The sequence below is a fragment of the Falco cherrug genome, chromosome 4 (assembly GCF_023634085.1).
Source record: "Falco cherrug isolate bFalChe1 chromosome 4, bFalChe1.pri, whole genome shotgun sequence".
In the NCBI taxonomy this organism is placed as follows: Eukaryota; Metazoa; Chordata; class Aves; order Falconiformes; family Falconidae; genus Falco; species Falco cherrug.
The window spans coordinates 7,347,650-7,367,697 of record NC_073700.1 but is presented as its reverse complement, the minus strand read 5'-3'; the positions used below and the strand labels follow the sequence as shown (position 1 = coordinate 7,367,697).

The window sequence follows — 20,048 nt, the reverse complement described above, 5'->3', positions numbered from 1 at the left end:
ACAAAGGACCACTGTCCCCTCACACAGTTAAATTCACTGCAGAAGGGTTTGGCTTTAGTGACTCTACCAGCTGTTCAGAGAGAAGGAAGCTGCAGGGGAGATGGTTAGGCGGATGCCACAGACTTAAAGCTGGTTGGAACAAGGGCTGCTCTGATTTTTTGCAGACAGATGCAACCTTCTCTTCAGCATGTAAAAGCAGCAAATGCAACCAACACTTGGTTTTGTTCTGTCGTCTGTCCTGGTCCTGTGCCATTCCTCTCCTCAGCATGCAGGACTGGTGTGGAAAGGAGAGCAGGTGGCCACCCTGGTTCTTCGTAGGGAACTAAGACAGTGGGTTGTTTTGACATTGATATGTGCAACTGTGGCCTTGCTTTGACAATGTGCAGCTGTGATCCTGCAGCAAAGAGGTAAATAACTTTGAGGGAGTATGAGAAGAAAACCGGATGATCTCACCTCTAGAAGATAAGGAAACAGTGTGAACAGCAGAGAGTAGCCTATAGTGAACAGTGGCTGGGCGTATGGACGGTAGAGTGTGACCAATAGTAATGCTTTCAGCAGCACATGTACAGAGTATGCACTTATAAAAGCTGTAACTAACAATAAATATCTTCGCTTCGTAATCCTTTCAAAGTCCGTGCCTTGTATGCCACAGGTCTTCAGGAGGTGCAAGGCCACTGGGACCGTTAAGCTTTAGAAGGATTAGATGGTTGTGTGCTTGCCCTTGCTGACCAAACTCAGTGCCGTTGACTGGAGTTCGTCTAGAAAGGTCAACATCCTCCTGTCCACCCTGTTCTTGGCATGAATGAGTGTGGAACCTTTTGGCTCTTCCCCTGTAATACTTGGCGTGGAAACTCCATACCCTTTAACAGGGGCAGACTGATACCCCTCTCTGATCTGCAGAGGGAGGATCTGGATTTTGGATATTTTGGGACAAAGATTTTTGACAAGATTATAGGATTAAAAGTTACGGCCAAATGTGCTCCAGCTCAGTGATCAATGCTGATTGGAAAGCAGCCTAATGGAGAGAGATGAACTCAAAGCACGCTGCTCTAGCACTGTTCAGGCTGATAATACCTTTCTGGTTTATGAAGTGGGTGGTGCTGTACTGAGCAGCATTACCCGCTCTGACCAGGTCTGCCCCAGCGCCAGGGTCTGTGTGGCAATGCCCCTGCCGGCTGCAGATGCTGGGCACATGCCCCACAAGTGATGACCTCCACATCCAAAAGGCCTCAGCTTCACTCCAGTGAACACAGCTAGGAATTTCCTAGTACCAGTCTCTGTGCTTTTTGGGTTCTGGGTTGATGCAATTGTGAGTTCAGTGAAGTCTGAACTCTGCTCACCCCTGCACGCAACAGCAGGGAAAGTTCTGGAATTGAAAGCAGCTGCCTGCCCTCTGTCAGCAAGATCAACAGAGCTGGGGCCACCTGTACTGGGAGATATTTTAAAGGTAGGTTTGACCTACATTTGTGTAACAGATTCAAAGATCTTACAGTGGCTTAAGATGCCAGAACCAACATAAGTGGTCAGAGACAACTTCATAGATGACCAGGAAGCTGCTGATGGGATTCTGGTTGGATCCAGCTTGCCAGGATTTCTCACTCCTGACTCTTTCTCCTCCTTTAAGCCAGTTCTAGAAGCTGTAGGCACATATGAGCTCCCTTCCTTTCACCTCTCGTCGATGGCTGAAGAATTGTATAGTTTCACACAGGGAGTACCAGTATATGCCTCTGCCACTCCAGGGCATGTCCCTGTCCCCTTGTCACCCCTTCCCTCACCATTTCAGCTATAGGAATGAGCAGCGAAAGTAGTACAAATCACCTGCAAAGGCAAGGCAGCAAATAAAATAAGGTATTGCAATTAACGGGGCGCTTTCTGGCTCTCTGCGTAGACCATGCTTCAGATCTGAGACATGCAAATTTTCTCTTAGTGGCCCAAGCAGCATCAGAGCCCAGGCTCTGCCAGCTCTTTGCTTTACAACAGCAAAGAGCCCCTGTATGCTGAGTGCAGAGGAGGGTGACAGGCGCCCCCAGCCCTGTCAGCCTCTTCCCGCTGTTGCTATAATCAGCTCATGGCACCTTCCTCCCTCTTTTCAGGGCTCCGATAACAAGCACTTAGGACAGCCAGATGACCTTTGGCTGAGCTTTGTCTTTAAACTCCCGTGGCTTTTGCTTCATTGCCTAGTTGTTACGCAGCAGTAAAGATCCACTCTGATAGCAGCAGAGTCTGCTCCCCTCCCCTTTCCCCTCTCACTCACACAGGACCAAAGCTCTCTGAATTTGCTTGAACAAATTTGCATTTAGGTCAGTGAGAGATTTACTTGAGGAAAAGATTTTTTTTCTCCTTTTTCTTAACTCTGTAAGAAAGGGTAATAAGCACAAAGGCAGGTGGGTGAAAAAAATCGTGGGCTATAAATAAACAGGTTTGGCACACATGGGAGGACAAAGTCATTAGTAAGAGAGAAAATCACTGAGGTGGCAGCAAGCTACATCTTCAGCTGACGTAAAGCAGCACCTCCCCATGGAAGCAATGGGACTATGTCGCCGCCATCAGCTGAGCTCCTTGGTGGACCTGGTCCCCTCTGCAGTGCCTAAACTGTCTGCAGCTGCCTCCTTCCACCGCAGCAATGAGGGAAGTACGGACAGCAAATCTCTGGACTACATTGATCTTCACCTGCAATTTTTGGCTCCTTGTAGCTGTCTGCTTAGGCAGCCTAAATCCCTGCTGTGCTCTCCAGATGCAAAGGGGCAATAACAGGATGGCTGTCCCACCCCAGCTGGTAGGCTTGACATATGCCAAAGCACTGCAGGGTTGGTTGCTCAAGGCCACTGCCTCCATCTCTACACTGTATTGGGATGGGACACAAAACAGCTGTGGAAGGCCCATGCTGGGATCATGGTGGTCATGGAGACAGGATGACCTTGTTCTGAGAGTGCTGATAGCAACTGGGAGACCTGGGTGAGGCCACTGGTTCCATCTCAGCTTGTGCGCATTGCCTTAACCAACTCCACATCTCTTGGTGCTTCCTCTGTAGATGGCAAATACTTCTTCCCACCACTGGTCTCATTGAGAACCTCAGCTTTTCCAGGAAAACAGCCTCATCGTGGCTTTCTGAAGCTTAGCATGCTGTCCCTCAGTTGTCATATTCTTAAAACTGCAAAAGTATGTATAAAGAATGGTGTGCTCAGCAGTTTAAATATTAACAGGACACGTGAGAACTGCACTTTGCAATACAGAAGCAGTAAACATTCAGTTTAGTTGCTAAACTTAGACCCACTCACTCTAGCGAGAAGTTCAGGGCTTTCTGAATTGGGCTTGAAGTCAAAGGTTAGCTGTAATTTCATGCAAGAATGACCCACCTGAATTCTGGGTGGGTCTGATGCTGTGCCGTAGCTTTGCTGCCCAATGTGGCTGCGTGCTGTCTTGCAGCGTGCAGGGACCGCAGCCCTGGCAGGGCTGGCAACACAAGGCTCTGTTGTGAAGATGGAGGTGGCAGATCCTGGGGCTTCTGGGCCCTTCCAAATTCATGCTCATACAAATAACACCAGGGAAGGACTTGCTGAAAATTACTATAAAATATCTAGGTTGCAAGCTGGGATGTGGTATTTGAAAGAGGCTAGCTCAACACTTTTTTTTCTCCCAGAGTTATGGTAGTCTTAACAAAGCAGCTGGCTAGTTTGGCATGATTCATCTTTAATGAAATTATCCAATTTCCCTGCTGATTTCAGCATCTTTAGAAAACTGAAGGCTGGAGGAGGCCTCAGCCTGCCCTCGGGTGGTCATCTGAAGCAAAGCAGGAGCCACCCTGCTGGCCGTGCCTCTTCAGGCTGTGGTGACATCGGGGTGCTGCTGCTTGTGGCGGGGCGACAGCACATGGGCTGAGTCCTCCCTGGCTGGAGCACTGAGGGGGCTGGCTCCCAGCGCCACGGCTTCGGTGAAACGGGAAAATCCCACACAGCCCAAATCCAGGGCAGACAATACCACAAAGATATTGGGATGCTGGGACAGTCTGGCCAGTGCTGCCCTGGCTGAACTGGGCTATCTCGGGACCCTGTCCTCTTACCACAAGGCCTGATGTGTGCCTGTTGGTCCTGAGGGACCCTTTTTTTACAAAGACCTTGGCATGAATATTCTTTAATTCTTTTTCTTTTGACATTTGTTGTGGACTGCTGCAAGCGTGAATGTCTTGCTAACTGGCTGCTGTTTCCTCTGCTTGTTGGTATTATGCAGCATCCTAGGGCTGAGTACTTGGTAAGTGGTCATCCATGGCCACCATAGAAGCTGCTAGTGTATCGTTTAGAAAGTGGGCTGGAGTTTTTTTGGGCGGTGGAATCCTTCAATAAAAACAAATGTTCCAATTTCCTGCTTTTATAAGTGGGAGTGCAACCCCAACATGTTTCTGACTTCATATTTCTCTAAAATGGATCGTACAGGGCTTCTTTAGCATCTTGAGCATGTTTAGTGTCTTTTCTGTGTTCTGGTTTATTTCTGTGCAGAGAAAGAAAAGCTAATAGTCAAATGATAAAGAATTTAATGAGGAATAGATTAGGTGATGCTGGAAACTGCTTCAGATTTGTAGATCCAAGATCCATAGCTATGTGGGCAGAAAAGGCCATGTCTGAGGGAGGAATGTATCTCTTCCGACTCAGTAACTCAAAGGGCAGGGGGAAATGGAGAGTGTTTCTTTGAACGAGCAGACTGTCAACCATGGGATGGCAGTGCAGGAGGGAGAAGGATGGATGGTTTTCTTGAGAAGACCAATTCATGGGATTGTGTTCATGGCTCCATGGCAGCTTGGATCACACTAGTATAGGTTTGTGGTGGCCACGAGGGGTGTCCCCAGGCTCCAGAGGCAATGTGTGGGCATTGACTGTGGGCTGGCAGCAGTGTACAGAGCCTCCCACCGATGACAACCTCAGCAGGGATTTGCATCCTTCACTGGAATCTGGCATGGAGGTGCTGGGAGGCACAAGTGCTGTCCCCAGGGACCAGGCACAACTGCTATGGGTGCAGCCAGCACACGCTGAGACTGGCCTGATGCTTTTGGCTGATTTAGGTGAGAAAAAGCTGCAACTGGTGGTGGGAGAGGTATGTTCAGACCTTAAGCAGAGCAAAACATCCTGGTAGATAAGGAAAAGGTTTGAAATGTTCAGGCATTCCACCTGACTCTGCTTTTCCTTAAGAAAGCAAATGTTTTTTAACCCTTTCTAACTTTTCAGTTAGAGACATTAATCTAAAAAAAAAAGGGGGGGGGGAAGCTAGAAAAGGCACAAATATGCATTTAGACAAAATACATGACCGACTGCTTTCTGAGAATTGGAGAGCTTGATTGCTTGGGCTGATTCACATTAGGGAAAACTTCTTTTCCTTTTTTGCTGTTGATTAGGAGTGGGAGTAAAATAATTTCTGGTTCAACTTCAGCAGAGCTTAAAATATATCTTGTAAAGTTCCTTATTGCTTGGCTGCGCTCTGAGAAGTGTCATGTTAGAGGCCATCCACTGCCCTACACGGTGGCAGGCAGTTTTCAACAACAAAGACAGACTTGTGTAATTTGGCAGCCCTTTGTTAGTGCTGGAACAAAAGCTAGAGGATTCCCCATGTGTTGAATGAAGCTGTCAGTTCCTTAATAATTGGAAAATAATCAATTCAAAACCCACAGTAGAATGAAGTCTCTGCAAAAATCCTCAACTTTTAAGTCACAAGGCCTCCAAACAAGCAAGTGCTCTCCATTTATGAACAAAGTAGGAGTGATTCAGATACAGTGAACTGGAACATCTCCTGCCCAGAGGATGAAGAGGAAGGAACGCAACGTTTGATGGTCTGACAAGGAGCCTGTAAAATGCAGGCAGGAGGATTACATGCATTTCTGCTTTTCTTTGACTTCAGCACAGTTAGGAAGCACACCTCCTGCTGATGTGTTAACAGCTATGCTGGGAAGAGGCATAATGGGATGAAAAAAAGCTGTTTTGGCAGTGGTGTGGGCAATGTGCTACGTTATGAAAATTTGCAACTGACCTGCACTGACCAAGGAGAGAGGTCAGAGCACAAAGTCTAGAATTACAAGGCTAAACAGTTACTTGTGCACAAGGTGTCCCAGCCAGTGAGGCCCAAATGTGGTTTTACATTGGGACCTTACATCCTTCAAGCATTTAGGTACAATACTATTTGACCAGTCATAGGAAAATTTTGCAAAGCCACTATTTCTGCAGTATTCTTGCTGCTTGTCTATGGATCCAGACATCTCTGGAGTCATCGCTGATGCTGGAAGGGCTTCAGAGCTGTGTCAGAGAGGTTTGGATGCTGCTATTCCCTCAGCTGCCCAGGGGTATCCCTCATCCCTCAGACAGCTCTCAGCTTCTGCACGGCACAGGCCTTACGCTGGGCCATCCTTTAGTTCATTTTACTGAAGTATGAGCAGTACCAGAGACTCCAGTAAAGCTTCACTACCTCCTTACACTGCAGCGTACCACGTGAGTTAACATATATCATAAAGCCAAAATGCTTCCACGCTCTTAAAGGCCGAGTAACGTAACAGCGAGGGAAGGGGGTTTTCCTAACGCCGGTGCGCACCCTCGGGCAGGGCCAGCGCGCTCAGAGGAGCTGGCTTTCACAGCGAGGCCTGTGCGGCGCCTTCCCAGCCAAGCCCGCCCGCCAGCCATGAGGCGACGGCCGCCGGGGGGTAATGGCGGCCCCTCAGCGCCCAGGCGCGACCCGCAACCGGAAGCGCCCCGCCCCTTCCGGCCCGGCGCCCGCTGCCGGGAGGAACCGTTGCTCCGGCGCCCGGGAGGCGCGGAAACTGAACTGCGGCGCGCGGGGGCGTCATGGCCGCCGGCTGCATGGTGAGGGGCCGCCGGGCCGGGGCCTGCTGCGGCTGCAGGGCTTAGCGGCAGCTGAGCTGGGACGGGGGAGGCCTGAGGCGGCCCGGGGGGTTAGTGCCGCTGAGGGGAAGGCTTGAGGGGGGAGGGCAGCCCCCGGGAGCCTGGGAGGGTGGTGGAGCGGGGGCCGTGGCCTCGGGGGGGTGTGCCTGGGGACCCTGGGCTCGGGGTTTGGTGTGGGGCGCGGTGCAGGGTTGGGGAGGGGGTGGGGGAGGCTGGTGCTTTAGGTGAGGGGGTGAAGGGCGCGGGGGGGGAACGCCTGGTGTTGCTGGGGCCGGGCTGTGCAGGGGAAGGCTCTGGGGGGCAGTTCTGGGTTTGGGGGGGCGCTTCGTGCCGCTGAGGTTGGGCCGTGCAGCAGCGGCTCCCTGGGTGCGGGCTGTGCGGTGGCATCAAGCAGCTGGGGCTGGGAGGGGCTGGGGGCAGAGTTGGGCTGGAGGGAGCTTAATGCTGCTGGGGTTTGGGGGGCAGCCCTGGGGTTTGGGGTGCTCTTGTGGCTGGGATTGGCTTGGGGGGACTGGTCCAGGTTAGGGGAGCTCTGCATCTGGGGAGGGCTGGTGTGGGTGTTGCGGGGGGAGGTCAGCCGTTATTCTGGGGCTGGGCGCTTGTTTGAGCAGGCTGGGGCGGTGGGTGAGCCCGAAGGAGGGGCAGGCTGTGGTGGGGATTGCCAGGGAGGCAGACGCTGTGTGTAGGAGAGAAGCGATTGAAGGCTGATCAGCCTGTTCTGAAGTCTGGACAATTTTCAAGTGTTACAACCTCTTGTAATGGTTCTCTCAGTGGCTTTGTGGTTGTTTTTTCCCTTGACCTCAGGCTTTATTTGGCCTTTGCATCAAGGTGCTGTTTAGGGACATGCTGTGCTCCCCAGACGTGGGGAAAGGGTAGTGGGTTAGTCTGTGGTGCTGCAATTCTGATTCTACTTGCCTGTTTCAACAGGTGTGTTAAGTCTTGCAAATTTGTGCCTTATGTGCAAACAGTGGCCTCTTGGCTGCACCTCTGCTGAGATGAGCAGCTGTCAGAACGAAGTTGAGCTTGACTGCCTGCTCAGGTGGTCATTGACATGGCTGATATGTTCCAAAGTCAGCTTTGGGATCTCTGTACCAGCAGCATGTTGTAAAGATGCATGAATGATTCATACAAACCACCTGAGATCCAGGGGGGTTATCAACTTGGATAATTTGCCTCTTTTAAGGTTTGTCAATACACATGAAATTCACATTTTGCGATGTGCAGTGTTCTTATCTCTGCCTAGCTTTTGTGGGAGGAATATATGGCTTGGTTCACTTGTAGAAATAAAATGAGTTTATTGTGTGAAGGTGGTTCTTAATCTATAGTGTCTGAACCTTATTGTCTTCTAGGAAGATCCGTCCCTGGAGAGACACTTCAAAGGCCACAGAGATGCTGTCACTAGCGTGGACTTCAGTCTCAATAAGAAACAACTGGGTAAATTGTCTTTTTGTGCTTTGGTGGTCAGATGATAGAATTTTTCTGTTTTAGTTAAATGGAGGGAGCAGTGGAGGTACTGAACTCTACAACAGCAAAGAACTTGTTTTTGTGGTGAAGAGATTTTGGAGAATTTCAGGATGGACATTTCTGTGTGCTTTGAAAAAAATGCTATTGTTGAACTGGAGGGGTGGCAGATTTTGTGCATCCTGCTAGAGTTTTAGGGACAGCTACCATTGCTTATCATTTCACATACTTGGCTTTACCATGCAGTCAGCTTAAGGTAAAACCTTACTTTTTCTTCTCTATCTTCCTGTCTCCTCTTTAGACAGCTGCCTGTGCTTATGTCAAGGCTTGTGTCCCAGTTGCTATTCAGTAACCCACTGTGTGCATTGCGTAGGAACTGGGGAGGGGTTTGGCTTTTTGTGAAGTCACTGTTCAGTCTGTGTGGCATGGTGGACATTGCTTTGGCTTGCAGAAATGATAATTTGAGGCAATACACCTGGTGGGCAGTGCGTGCAGTAGGCATGAGTAAATTGAAATGCAGCAGTCTAGCAGGTAGTAATCCTGTTTTGGATCTTGCAACCTACACAACGCTCTGGAAGCTGCAAGGAAATGTAGATGAATCAAATGCATCTTGGACCCCCTCTCTCCCTACTGCTGTTTTTATTTTTGTCTGCTATCTTTCCTGCCCACTTCCTGCATCCTTGCAGAGCTGGAGATTGCTCTGTGTCTGTGATTCTGTTTGTGTATCCCTAAAACTATACAGTCAGTGCGTCTCTCTGTTTAGTGAGGGTGCTCTGAATGTAATTCAGCATTGCTTTTGAATGGCCTTTCAGAAGTAGTATGGGGCCTTTGCTGCCTCCATCTACACCATGAGATAATTGCTCTTGATATTTTTAGTCAATGAGATCAGGTAAGAAAGGGAACAAATTCTAAGACTTTTCTCTTTTTTAGTTACTGTTGGATGAGTTGTGTGTACTTGAGTCTTATGAGAGTTTCTAGTTCTTTTTCCCCATTGCCCCTTGTCCCCTGCAATAAAACAACCAAACCTAGAGGACGCAGTCTTTTTATTCAATTAGATTGCTTGCCCAATCCAGTGAGGATAATAGTCATTGCCAACAAGTCACATATAAGCAATATCATACTGAAGTGCTTTATTGAGATGTCAGAGCATTAATTCCCTTGAATTTTTTAACATCAGTCCTGGGGAAGCTGCGATATTGCAACTTAATATCCTTGCCAGACAATGACTTAGTGTAGTTATGACTAATGTACAAATCTCTTGACACTAGGCAGTGTGCTCAATCTACTTTTACACAGTTGTCTCCCCTTAAATTTTCATATCTCTAAGGACAGATATTGCCTGTATGAAATATAAAAACAACTGAACTGACAAATATGTAAGGGTTTTTGTTTCCCCTTAGAGGACATGCATAGTGAATGTTTATGTTTGAAGTGGGCATATATTAATCCTACATCAATAGCAGGAAGAGAGATGACTTATTTTCGTGTTGAAATGACTGTGAATTAGAAGGGCATTTCCAGCAAAATCTATTTGGTATTTTGCTGTAACATTAATGAACTGAAATCTTGGAATTATGATACTGCCATGTCAGAACCTGATGTGTGTGGTGGTTTTTTTGTTCTGTTTTGTTTTGTTCTTGGTTTTGTTTGTCTGTCTTTTTCTCATCTCCCTGGAGATATGGCCCGCTTGGGTAGAGAGATACAGGTGCAGCTTGGGTTTGTTGGCAGGCTAAGACGTGAATATTCTATATTTGCCTGTAGAAAATCTACAAATTTTTCTGTTATGTAGGCATTAAAATTGATTTGAAGGGGTATTTTTACTCTCACTGTTTGAGACTTTTAAGTTGCCATGGGCATATGTTTGCTCTTTAACAGATTGCTAGGGCCCCAGTGCTACAGACTTCACGCAGTACAGCGGGCCTTAGGGTAGGAGCAGCATTCAGTTTTCACTGTACTGAGTCAGCGATGGGACCTGGGCAGCCTGGGAGTTTTAGATTGAAGCAGAATTTACTTTTGCATTTGGGAAAATTGTTGCCTGGTGTTCTTGGCAGGGACTGGTATGGCTCCTGTCAGATAAGGGAGGGGGATGTAGTTTGTATGAAATTCAGTGTCATGGAGTTGTCAGTTGTGCTTTCCATGCATGTGGCATGTGCACCTGAATTCTGCCTTCTGCTTAAGTGACCCTTTGCCTTGGTTGCTGAGGGAGATACTGGAAAAGAAGCATGTGTCCTGGGGAACGGCCACGTTCCCCTAAGTAGAATCTTTGCCCTCTGGGGTCTCCCTCCAGCCCTTTCTCTTCCTTAGTCTTTGGAGCATGCGTTTGCCCTCTTCCACCGCTTTCTTAGAAGCCCAAGCGTAAGGGTAAGTTGTGGTGATTGTTGGTTGGTTGTTTCTTATTCCCACAGCTGAGTATAGAAGTAGGCATGAGTGGCAGAGTGGGTGTCAGTAGATGGAGCAAGCCCATCACCATCCATAGTTCCGTAAGGCCTCTCATGACTACCATCAAATCCTGCTAACTAGTAGCAAACTGCACACTGCTCTAATTGCATTGCAAGCTTGTATTTTTTATATATTGTTAAGAACTGCTCAGTTGACTTTGATCAATGTTTTGAAGCAAGGGATCGGTGATGGAGGGAGATGTAGCTGGTTTGCCTTTAAGTCACCAAGTCACAGGGCTTCTCTGCTTAATCTGTAGCATGTTACTTGATATTTAACCTGCTGCAGCTGGTAGCTACCCCTGCTTCCCAGTAAGAAAGTGCTGAAAATAACCTTCATTCACAGGCCTTCTATGTGTTTCCTTAGTGTGTATTTACTTCAAAGAAGTTTTGCAGCTTTTGTGGCTTTTGCCTCTGCAGCTGTTGCGTGACCTGACTCTTGGAAGTAAATTGTCAGTCCAAGCTAATGCAAGACTGATTTTTTTTTTTAATTAGTAATGAAATAGTGTGCAATGCATTGGTGAAGCTTCAAGGACAATGTACATGAGATTGCTGGAAACCGTGATGGTGAACTGAGTGTGAAATGTACTTTCAGTGTAATTGGAGAAGAACTAATCCAAGTTTGGTTTTGTGTGGTTTTGTTTTTCCTTTTTATTTCAGCAAGTGGCTCGATGGATTCCTGCCTGATGATCTGGAGTATGAAACCTCAGATGAGAGCCTATCGCTTTGTGGGCCACAAAGATGCGGTGATGTGTGTTCAGTTTTCACCTTCTGGTCACCTGGTGGCTTCAGGCTCTAGAGACAAAACAGTCCGTTTATGGATTCCCAGTATGTAAGTATCTATTCCCTTCTGTGTCTCTTCCTGAACTCTGGTTTAGGATTTCTCCTTGCTTCTTGATAGCGGTTCTCCAGCTATGAGACTGGGATCTGTTTGAGGGAAAGAAGAACCATTTTATGTGACAGCTCTAGCAGCGGAGAGGTAATGTGATCTTGAAATTGCATTGGAAACAAAACTAAAACCCTTTGTAAAGTCAGTATTAACTTCTTATGCTAATGTAGTTAATCAGTGGTGAGCTGCTGGATTTTTCTTCTGCTTTCTCCCCCAGTCTGTCTTTCCGCTTAGCAAATTGATCCTTTGCTTCTCTACCAGTGTTAAACAAGATGCTGAAACACAAGTGGAGGTTTAATGATGGAAAAACCTGTTCTGTGAGCAGTGTGGAGGTTGCTAGCTTGCATGCTTGCAGTTGTCTGCAAAATGATTAGGTGTCCTTAAACTTTGTTTCTTGGTCTAAAACTGGTAACTCTTTGTTCCACTGGTAGTAAATGATGGTATATTACTAAGGTAAAAGACTACTTTGGATTATGTATTGACTTTTTCATGAGCTTGCATGTCATTAACAAAAATTTGTTTTCAGTACCTCAGCCTAATTATGAAGTTTGCATTTCTGAGTAGTGTTTAATTGCTTTAATTTGTTAACATTTGTCAAGTCCTTGGCAGCCATTGGCTGAGAAATGTGAACTGCTATTGTTTTACTCTGCAGTGCATTGTTTTAAGTTGTATGTCTTCAGCAATGGAACACATTAGTTGAAATACAATGCAAACAGGAGACTGCTGAAGAACTTCTGCTTGAAGACTTAATCTTGCTGCAAGTAATGAGATTTTTTCAGCTAATATGCAGAAAAGCAACTGCTAGTGTTTCCTCTGGTCTCTTGGTTCCCACACTAAACAGTGGGATTATTTTTTCTGAAAGGACAGGCATATAAAAAGGTATTGGAGGTTCCTTTCCTTGTAAGCTTGTAAATTGCTGCTGTCAAAGACTAAAAGATTGTGTCCAGAAGCAGACCTGGCAAATAAAAGGGATTTTTAAAAACCAGAACCAACAAAGCCACACAAAAATCGTACCCCAACTTTAAAATGCACTTGTTGCTTCAGGAACCTGGGAAAGCATTACTAGTTGTGTATTTTTGATGAGTTCTTATGGTTATGATTACCCATTGGAAGCTTTATTTGATGATCTATTAAGCCATAGTAATCTCTGCTGTGGAACTGATAGGTTCTGAAAGCAACTTTTTAAAATCTGTGATAAAAGTGCTTTAAATATCTTAATTTATAGTGAAATAGAACTAAAATTTGCAGATTCCAGTTTAAATTATAATTATTTCAGTTTTCAATTTAACTTTCTTGGAAGGAGTTACCACAATGACATGTTAGCATATGTATCATTAAAAGGCACAAGGAAGATTATGATTAAAATTTAACCGTGCTGCTTATTAACCTCCTATTAAGAAAGAGGCTGATGGTGTCATTTTGCTATCTTCAGGGCTGTGCTGCTAACACAATGCTGAAAATAAATTACTGTGCAAACTTGTTAGATTTCTTAAAAGCTAATGTACTCATTTTAAGAAGGGTCTGGTACGTGGTGAGAAAACTGAACTTGTGTTGGGTGATTCTGTCTTGGTTGCCTAGGCATGTGAGTTCTGTGGTCGAAATTGCACCTGTAGCTGTCATGTCAGAAAAGGGCCAGTGTGGAAAGGGTTATTGCTATGCTAGTTGTGGATACCTTGGTGCATGGCACCTTTAATCTGTGTTTATTTAGTTTTCTTTGTCAATTTACCTTCTCTAAATACAACAACGAAGATGTTAAATCAGGTTTGAGACCTTTGGCTTCACAGTTTTGCACTGTCATTAAGAGGGAAAGGAGAAGCTGCCCCGTAGTCTGTGGTCCAGGACTTTATTTCCAAAGAACCTGAAACTTGCAGACCATTTCAAGGGTGATAGGTTACTAAAGGAGCTAATACTACCCTGGTGTGTGGATTTCTGGCTTTGGGATTTGTTTTTTGTAAGCCATCCTGACAGCATTTTGTAATTTCATGTTTCTGCATGAGTTTTTATCAGACTTGGGTATGTTCTGTGGTTTTGGACAGAAAGAAAACTTTCCAGAGAAGTAACCTTTACTGTGCCTTGCCTTCTGGCAGGTAAAGGATTAAATAAAATTAGGCAGCTCTGACCTTTTCTGAGGAGGGAGGGAATATTGCTGGAAGATATGTACTATTTTTGAGTTTTTGGCCTTTACAGTTTTAGTAGTCCTCAGCCTCAGTATAAAGCCTGTTAGATTCTAATGGAGAAGGGAGGAAAGGATTTGCTCCCACCATGTTTTTCTGTTTTTCTCTTCTGTCTGTGAGTGTGGAGCTGCTGGTAGTCTAGTACGTACTGGAGATATGTGGGACTCTTGGTCCAAAATATACCTGTTGGATCTCTATAAATATGTTGCACGTTGGATCTCTAAATAAGCCTTGTGTTTATTTGCCAGGAGCATGCCTCTTGCATTTTGTCTGGAAGTGATGAGTAAAGAAGAATAACAATACCTTGTCTTTTGTCTTGTCTGGCTGGGTTAATGGTAGCTTGCTCAAAGTTGTACAACATCAGGCATGCTGAATTCACTTGTATTATTTCTTCTGTGATACTTCATCACAAGCACTCAGCTGGAGTGTGGGCCATTACAGGAACAGCTGTGAAGGCGGTTGCCTGCTTGGCTCTGTCTAGATCAGGGGTCCTCAAACTACGGCCCATGGGCCAGATACGGCCCCCCAGGATCCTCAATCCATCCCCCAGTATTTACAGAACCCCCCCACTGGAGGGTGGTGGTGGTGAAACCAAGCAGCCGCAGATGACTTCCTGCCACTTAATCCACGTGCCGACCCCCTGTTTAAAAAGTTTGAGGACCCCTGGTCTAGATGAACTGTGACCTCCCTCCTCACCTGCCTTGCAGCAAAAGACCTGGTAACAGTACAGAACCTCAGCACCTTCTTCTGCCCCTTTATAGGAAACATGGGTTGTTTCCTGTTGGATTGGACTTGAGTGTTGAACTGGACCAACTGGTTTTAGCTATGTAGTCTGTGTAGCTCATGAAGTGTAAGTTTGTTTGGGGTTGATCAGTGTTTTCTTCCTAATGTAAGCACATGCAGCACCCATAGAAGTGGTCATTAATAGCACTGCTCAGCATACAGAAGTTTTGTGTTTTCAGGTACATACTGTCCTTGCTGCCCTGTTGTACAGTTTTAAAGTGCTCTTTCCTTCTGTATAGCAAAGGAGAATCTACTGTGTTCAAGGCTCATACAGCAACTGTAAGAAGTGTTCATTTCTCCAGCGATGGCCAGTCGTTAGTTACAGCTTCTGATGACAAAACAGTCAAAGTGTGGACGGTTCACAGGCAGAAGTTTCTGTTCTCACTTAGTCAACACATAAACTGGGTTCGCTGTGCCAGGTAAGTACAGCTTTCTGACACACAGAGATGGGGCAGAGACTGAGTATCACGATCTTGGCTAACACATTTCTATTCAGGATAATTCAGGTGTGTGTAGTGACTGAAATATATTGCTAACCTGCAGGGGGATTCCTTTGGGTAATAGTTATGTACCCTCTTTGTGTTTCTTCAGTGATCTTTGTCAAGCAGAGACTTGCTTTGTGACTGTTCTCTGTTTCGGTTTTACTTGGTAGGAAGGCTTCTGCATCTTGGAGTTGCTAACAGAAGCAAAATGAGATTAATTGTTATTTCAGCTTAGTTCCTTTTAGATTTGTCGTTCCTCTTGTTAAAAATTATATACCTGTGCTCCTTCCAAAATGCTGAAAGTGTTGCCATAATAAAAACATTATTTCCAGGTAACTGTCTTGGGTTTGGTTTTCAGTTGTCCATCTCAGTTGTGCTGAGTTTTTAAGCATTATATGCATCTAGGATAAAGCCACAGTTTCTCTGTAGGTGAAAAGTTCGTTGTAGTTCTTGAATGCGGTGGTGGGCAGTAGTACTGTAGATGCCTACAGAGCAGAAAGAATGTTTTTGCAGTATGTATGATGATGATCTCTAGTTAGGGACTCAAGTCTTGATCCTGCAAAATGTATGTCTCTGAAGAGAGGGATTGATCTGTCTTGTATGTGAAATTTTGAGATAGAAGCTTAATATGTTCTTGTAAGGAGCTCAAATGATATTTGATCTTCTGCTGCAGCTGTTTACCTTGGGAGCAACTGTAGTGCCCTGAATGCTTGTTGCAAAGGTAGGATTTGTTTTGAATCAAGGTAGAGAAACAACTTGAGGTAAGCTTAAATTGAAGCAAGGAGGACAGGAAGTCTTAAGTTGGACTCAAGACTTTCCTGAGGGTTATTTTATGTACTTTTGGAATTAGGGATGGTTTGAGGTCTTAAAGCTGCTTTTTTTTTTTTTTTTTTTCTCTCTCTCTCAACTTACAGCAATTGAATTTTTAGTCTCACTGATGCCAGCGTGACTTCTTGAAGAGCAAAGTGTTTTTACCAACATACCTTGACAACTGGCCAAAACCAGTTGACCTTGTACACCTTTTGGGGGATTTTCTTAATTGCTGTAACTCTTATCTTAGATTCTCTCCTGATGGACGATTGATAGTTTCAGCCAGTGATGATAAAACTGTCAAACTGTGGGATAAAAACAGCAGAGAATGTATACACTCCTTCTGTGAGCATGGGGGGTAAGTACCTGGTGGTGCATGGGGACCAGCCTTCTTGAGATTTCTGAAACAGAGATGTCTGATGAATGTACACCTGGTTTTCTGACTATGGTCGAAAGTCCTTGTCCTGGCAATCATTTCTACCTCTTAAAAAGTCATTAGCATCTATTACAAAAGCAGCCAGCAGAGGATGAGATGCAAAAAGAGCTTCCAGTATTGCTTTGACCTTTTTATGACTTCCCCAGATTAGAACCTGAAGGGTTATATTTTGGTAACTGTCCAGCACGTCTAGCCTTAGTTTCTTTATGCTTGTTTGTTTTTGAAGATGCTTAAATTCTTTATTTCTTCTTCTAGCTATGTTAAGCTCTTTTATTTCGCTCTGAGTCAAAGTAAATTAAAAGAGCAAAAGTGTATTGGTAGATTGGTACTTGACTGCTTTGTTTCAACCTCAAATTTTTGCATAACAAGGTTATTCTAAAAAACACTGTGTAACAGAAAAACAGCTGTTGAATTGGGATTTTTTTTCATCAAGAATATTGAGCCACAGCAAAAATTAATTTGTTCAGAAACACAAAGCAAGTCCTTAGAGAACTGAGACTGAATTCTTCCTAATTTCTTGCTGCATTGAATTAAGTACAAAGTTGTGTTCTTTCCAAGTAATACACAAATGCAGACAGCATTATTTTTTTGAGTGCTCTTAAGAATATAGCTTGTCCAAACAACCTGTTGAAATATGTCAACTTCCTCAGCATTTGATACAGGAATACTTAAAGGATAATTAATTTTATCGAATTTCTGGCATAGGTTGTGTGAGGAGTTAAAAGGTGCTCTTCACTGAAGGTTCTGAAGGCTTTACTTTACTTCTGAGGTCAAAATAAAAATTGATTGCATACAGGTCCAGAAAGGAATTTGGTCTCGGTCTCACTACCTTCCAAGTGGCAACATACGATTTCAGACACAAATTGAGTAAGTTCCACCTTAAAGTTAGTTAAGCCTAACAGAAGAAAAATAACTGTTCAGTCTTGTACACGCTCTAGAAATCCTGTTTAGTAAAGATGTATATTATGCAAACATTAAATGAACACTTTAAAATGTTGTTGTGACAGTTGGATCCATCAGATTTTGGGAGGCTTGTACCTATAGCTCCTACACCTGAAATGCTAAACATTGAAGATAGTATGCTTAGATATACACCAAATAGACTGCAGGATTATAAGCAAGGCCTTAAGAGGAATTCAGCAATATACATTTTCAGGTTATCTCCTTTCCATAGCATTCAATGCACCATGATGTAGCTTCCCTTCTTGAAAAGATCTTTTTGATCTTTAGCAAGAGTTGAATGTAAACAATTGGATTTAACTGCAATTTACAGGTTTGTGAATCATGTGGATTTTCATCCCAGTGGTACATGCATTGCTGCGGCTGGTACAGATAACACAGTGAAGGTGTGGGACGTTAGGATGAATAGACTCCTTCAGCATTATCAAGGCAAGTTAAGATCTTAGAAAAGGTGGACCTTTCCATGTGTTGATATGAATTGCTCTGAAGTCCAAGGACTGTTTCTCCATCACCTGCTGCTTTTCCAGAAAGGCACTGGGTTAGGCCTGCCAGTGGAAGCATTTTTTCACCAAATATCATGCTTCGTTTTGTGTTCGCTCCAAGACTGATTCTCACATGTTGGTGAGAACCAACTCTATTCTGATTTCTCCTCCACTATCCACCATAAAAAAGCCTCAGTGCTGCAACCATGTTGCAGGTGTGCGTGGGTGTTATTTGTGATGCCACTTGGTTCGTATTCACTGATTTTGAGATGATGTGTAGTGAAAAGGATGTGGTCTTTGCCTCTGTATAAGCCTGTGGGACAAGTCAGATGCATTCCGGCAAAGCAAAAGGTTAAGTTCTCTGTGAGAAAATTAGGAAAAGTTAACAAAAGAGGAAAACCAAAATCAATCAATTGCATTTCTATACCATGATCCTTGTTTATGGTTCCTCCTGCATTATCTGGTTTTCAGCTTCTAGAATTAGTTTTGACCTTGTTATGACTTGTCCAGATCGGCTTGTCCTTGGATTAGCTAGTTTTTATATTTAGGAGTCTGAATCTCCACGCCCACCCCTTTCCAAATGGCATCTTCTGCCATTACCTGTTCTTGTCAAACTGATTAGTGCTGCTGTTTGGTAGAACTGGGTACGAAAAATGTGCTTTCCTGGCCTTGCAAGTTCCTTGTGAGTTTGATTGTCCCGTTTTGTGAATATTAGTTTCCTGAGCCTAAATGAGGCTTTTCTTTCCTTTACTCTACCAATTCTTAAGGCTGCTGTAGTATTTTGTAAATCCATGCATTCTCAAGTACTGTTTCCACTATAGATAGCTTGTTAAACTTAATTTTGTTAACTTTTCACAAAGACTGCTTCTGGCATGCTAGTAAAGCAGATCAGAGGTACTGGGCTGGAGCTTGCTGTGTTCTTTCTGCCATCCGCATCAAATACTGTCGGTTCCTGCTGCCACAGCCTCACAACTGAATGCTGGGCAGAAAATACGTAGTAAAATAGCTTGTGGTTGATTCCTGCTAACTTTACAAGTTAGTTTTTGAGTTCTAAATTAAAGCTTCTGCTGGCTTTACGTAACAAGAATCACTTTTCAAGGTGCTTTTGACTGTGTATCCCTTTACTCACAGGGTGGCGAAAGAATTTACAGGCTCTCAGTAAAAGTTCTGTAGTTTCCCTTGATACAGAAAGGCAGAGAAACTGGAGTGATGTTTAAGGAGCAGAGTTCTTTGGTTTGTCTTCCTTCACAGCAACCTGTGAAAGACTAGACCACTTCTGGTAGATGAGAGCGATGGTGGTTACTCATCCCAAAGCAAATGCAGGTTGTCTGCAGAGAAACTATTATCATGGAAGTCATTTGGATTCCATAAAAAAGAAAATAAAAGCTCCTCAAAAAGAGGTTGCTGTGGAATAGAAACAGTCTGGCAATAACTTCAGAATGCTTTTGTAGTTCTGTATGTAGAGGGCTGTTCTTCTGCTGTTTGCATATAGATGGAAACACTATTATGATCATCTGATCTGACTATTAAGCACTGATGGTGACACCACTATCATTGGAACAGGGTTTTTTCTTGAGTAGGAAAAAAAATAAACTCTTACTCCTTACTTCTAGCATCAGTCTCCTGGACTTGCACTGTGCTTTTATTCTTGGCTTGTGGTGTGGTCCTCTCAAGTGTATTCTCCCTGCGTAGTCAAGCTGAGCAGTCTTTGAATTATTCTTCAGTTGGAATCCTGCCTGAGCTCCTTGAACTCTCATATAATGTGATTTATTTTTTTATTTCTTCAGTTATTCTTACGGACTCAGAATCACTCCCAGTTCTCTGATAGTTAACAAGATCCAATGGAAATCAAGCCTTCTAATGACTGTTCCAAGTCATCAGTATAGAGCTGGTACAATTACAACGATGAATACTGAAGTGTAATTCTTTGTGTAATAAGTATTGTTAACTTGTGACCCATATCAATAGTTGGAAATGCCCTCTTGAAGTCTTGTTGCTAAAATAGGTAGTGTGTTTAAATACTTGAACAGTGTCAGATTGTCCTTTAACCTACTTTATCAGCTTTTCAACAGTGGCAAGATCTGCAGTGTGTTTCCAGCCACAGTATAACTTGGCTCAAAAAATCGTCTCTTCCTGCTTTCCACTTACTGCTATTAAATTGTCTGAATCTAGTGTGGTTTAGGTTTGGCTGCCAGGTTTATTTTTTGTCTTGGAATTACACATTTCCCCTGTATCCCACCCTTACTGAATGGCATTTTAGT

At 44.4% G+C, this 20,048-nt stretch overlaps 1 protein-coding gene across 3 annotated transcripts in view; it reads left to right on the top strand.

Moving 5' to 3' along the window:
* The first annotated feature begins 6,723 nt into the window (after nt 1-6,723).
* Nucleotides 6,724-20,048, top strand: part of POC1A (POC1 centriolar protein A) — a 59,557-nt gene continuing 46,232 nt past the window's right edge. For 2 of the 3 annotated variants that reach the window (XM_055708524.1, XM_055708523.1), the window contains exons 1-6: nt 6,906-6,925; nt 8,225-8,309; nt 11,432-11,603; nt 14,857-15,036; nt 16,160-16,267; nt 17,619-17,734. In XM_055708524.1, the coding sequence (XP_055564499.1) occupies nt 11,443-11,603; nt 14,857-15,036; nt 16,160-16,267; nt 17,619-17,734 (565 nt within the window). In that variant the 5' untranslated portion in view covers nt 6,906-6,925; nt 8,225-8,309; nt 11,432-11,442. Of the gene's footprint in view, nt 6,837-6,905; nt 6,926-8,224; nt 8,310-11,431; nt 11,604-14,856; nt 15,037-16,159; nt 16,268-17,618; nt 17,735-20,048 lie in introns of those variants that run through there. The other variant, XM_055708525.1, reaches the window with a different exon arrangement.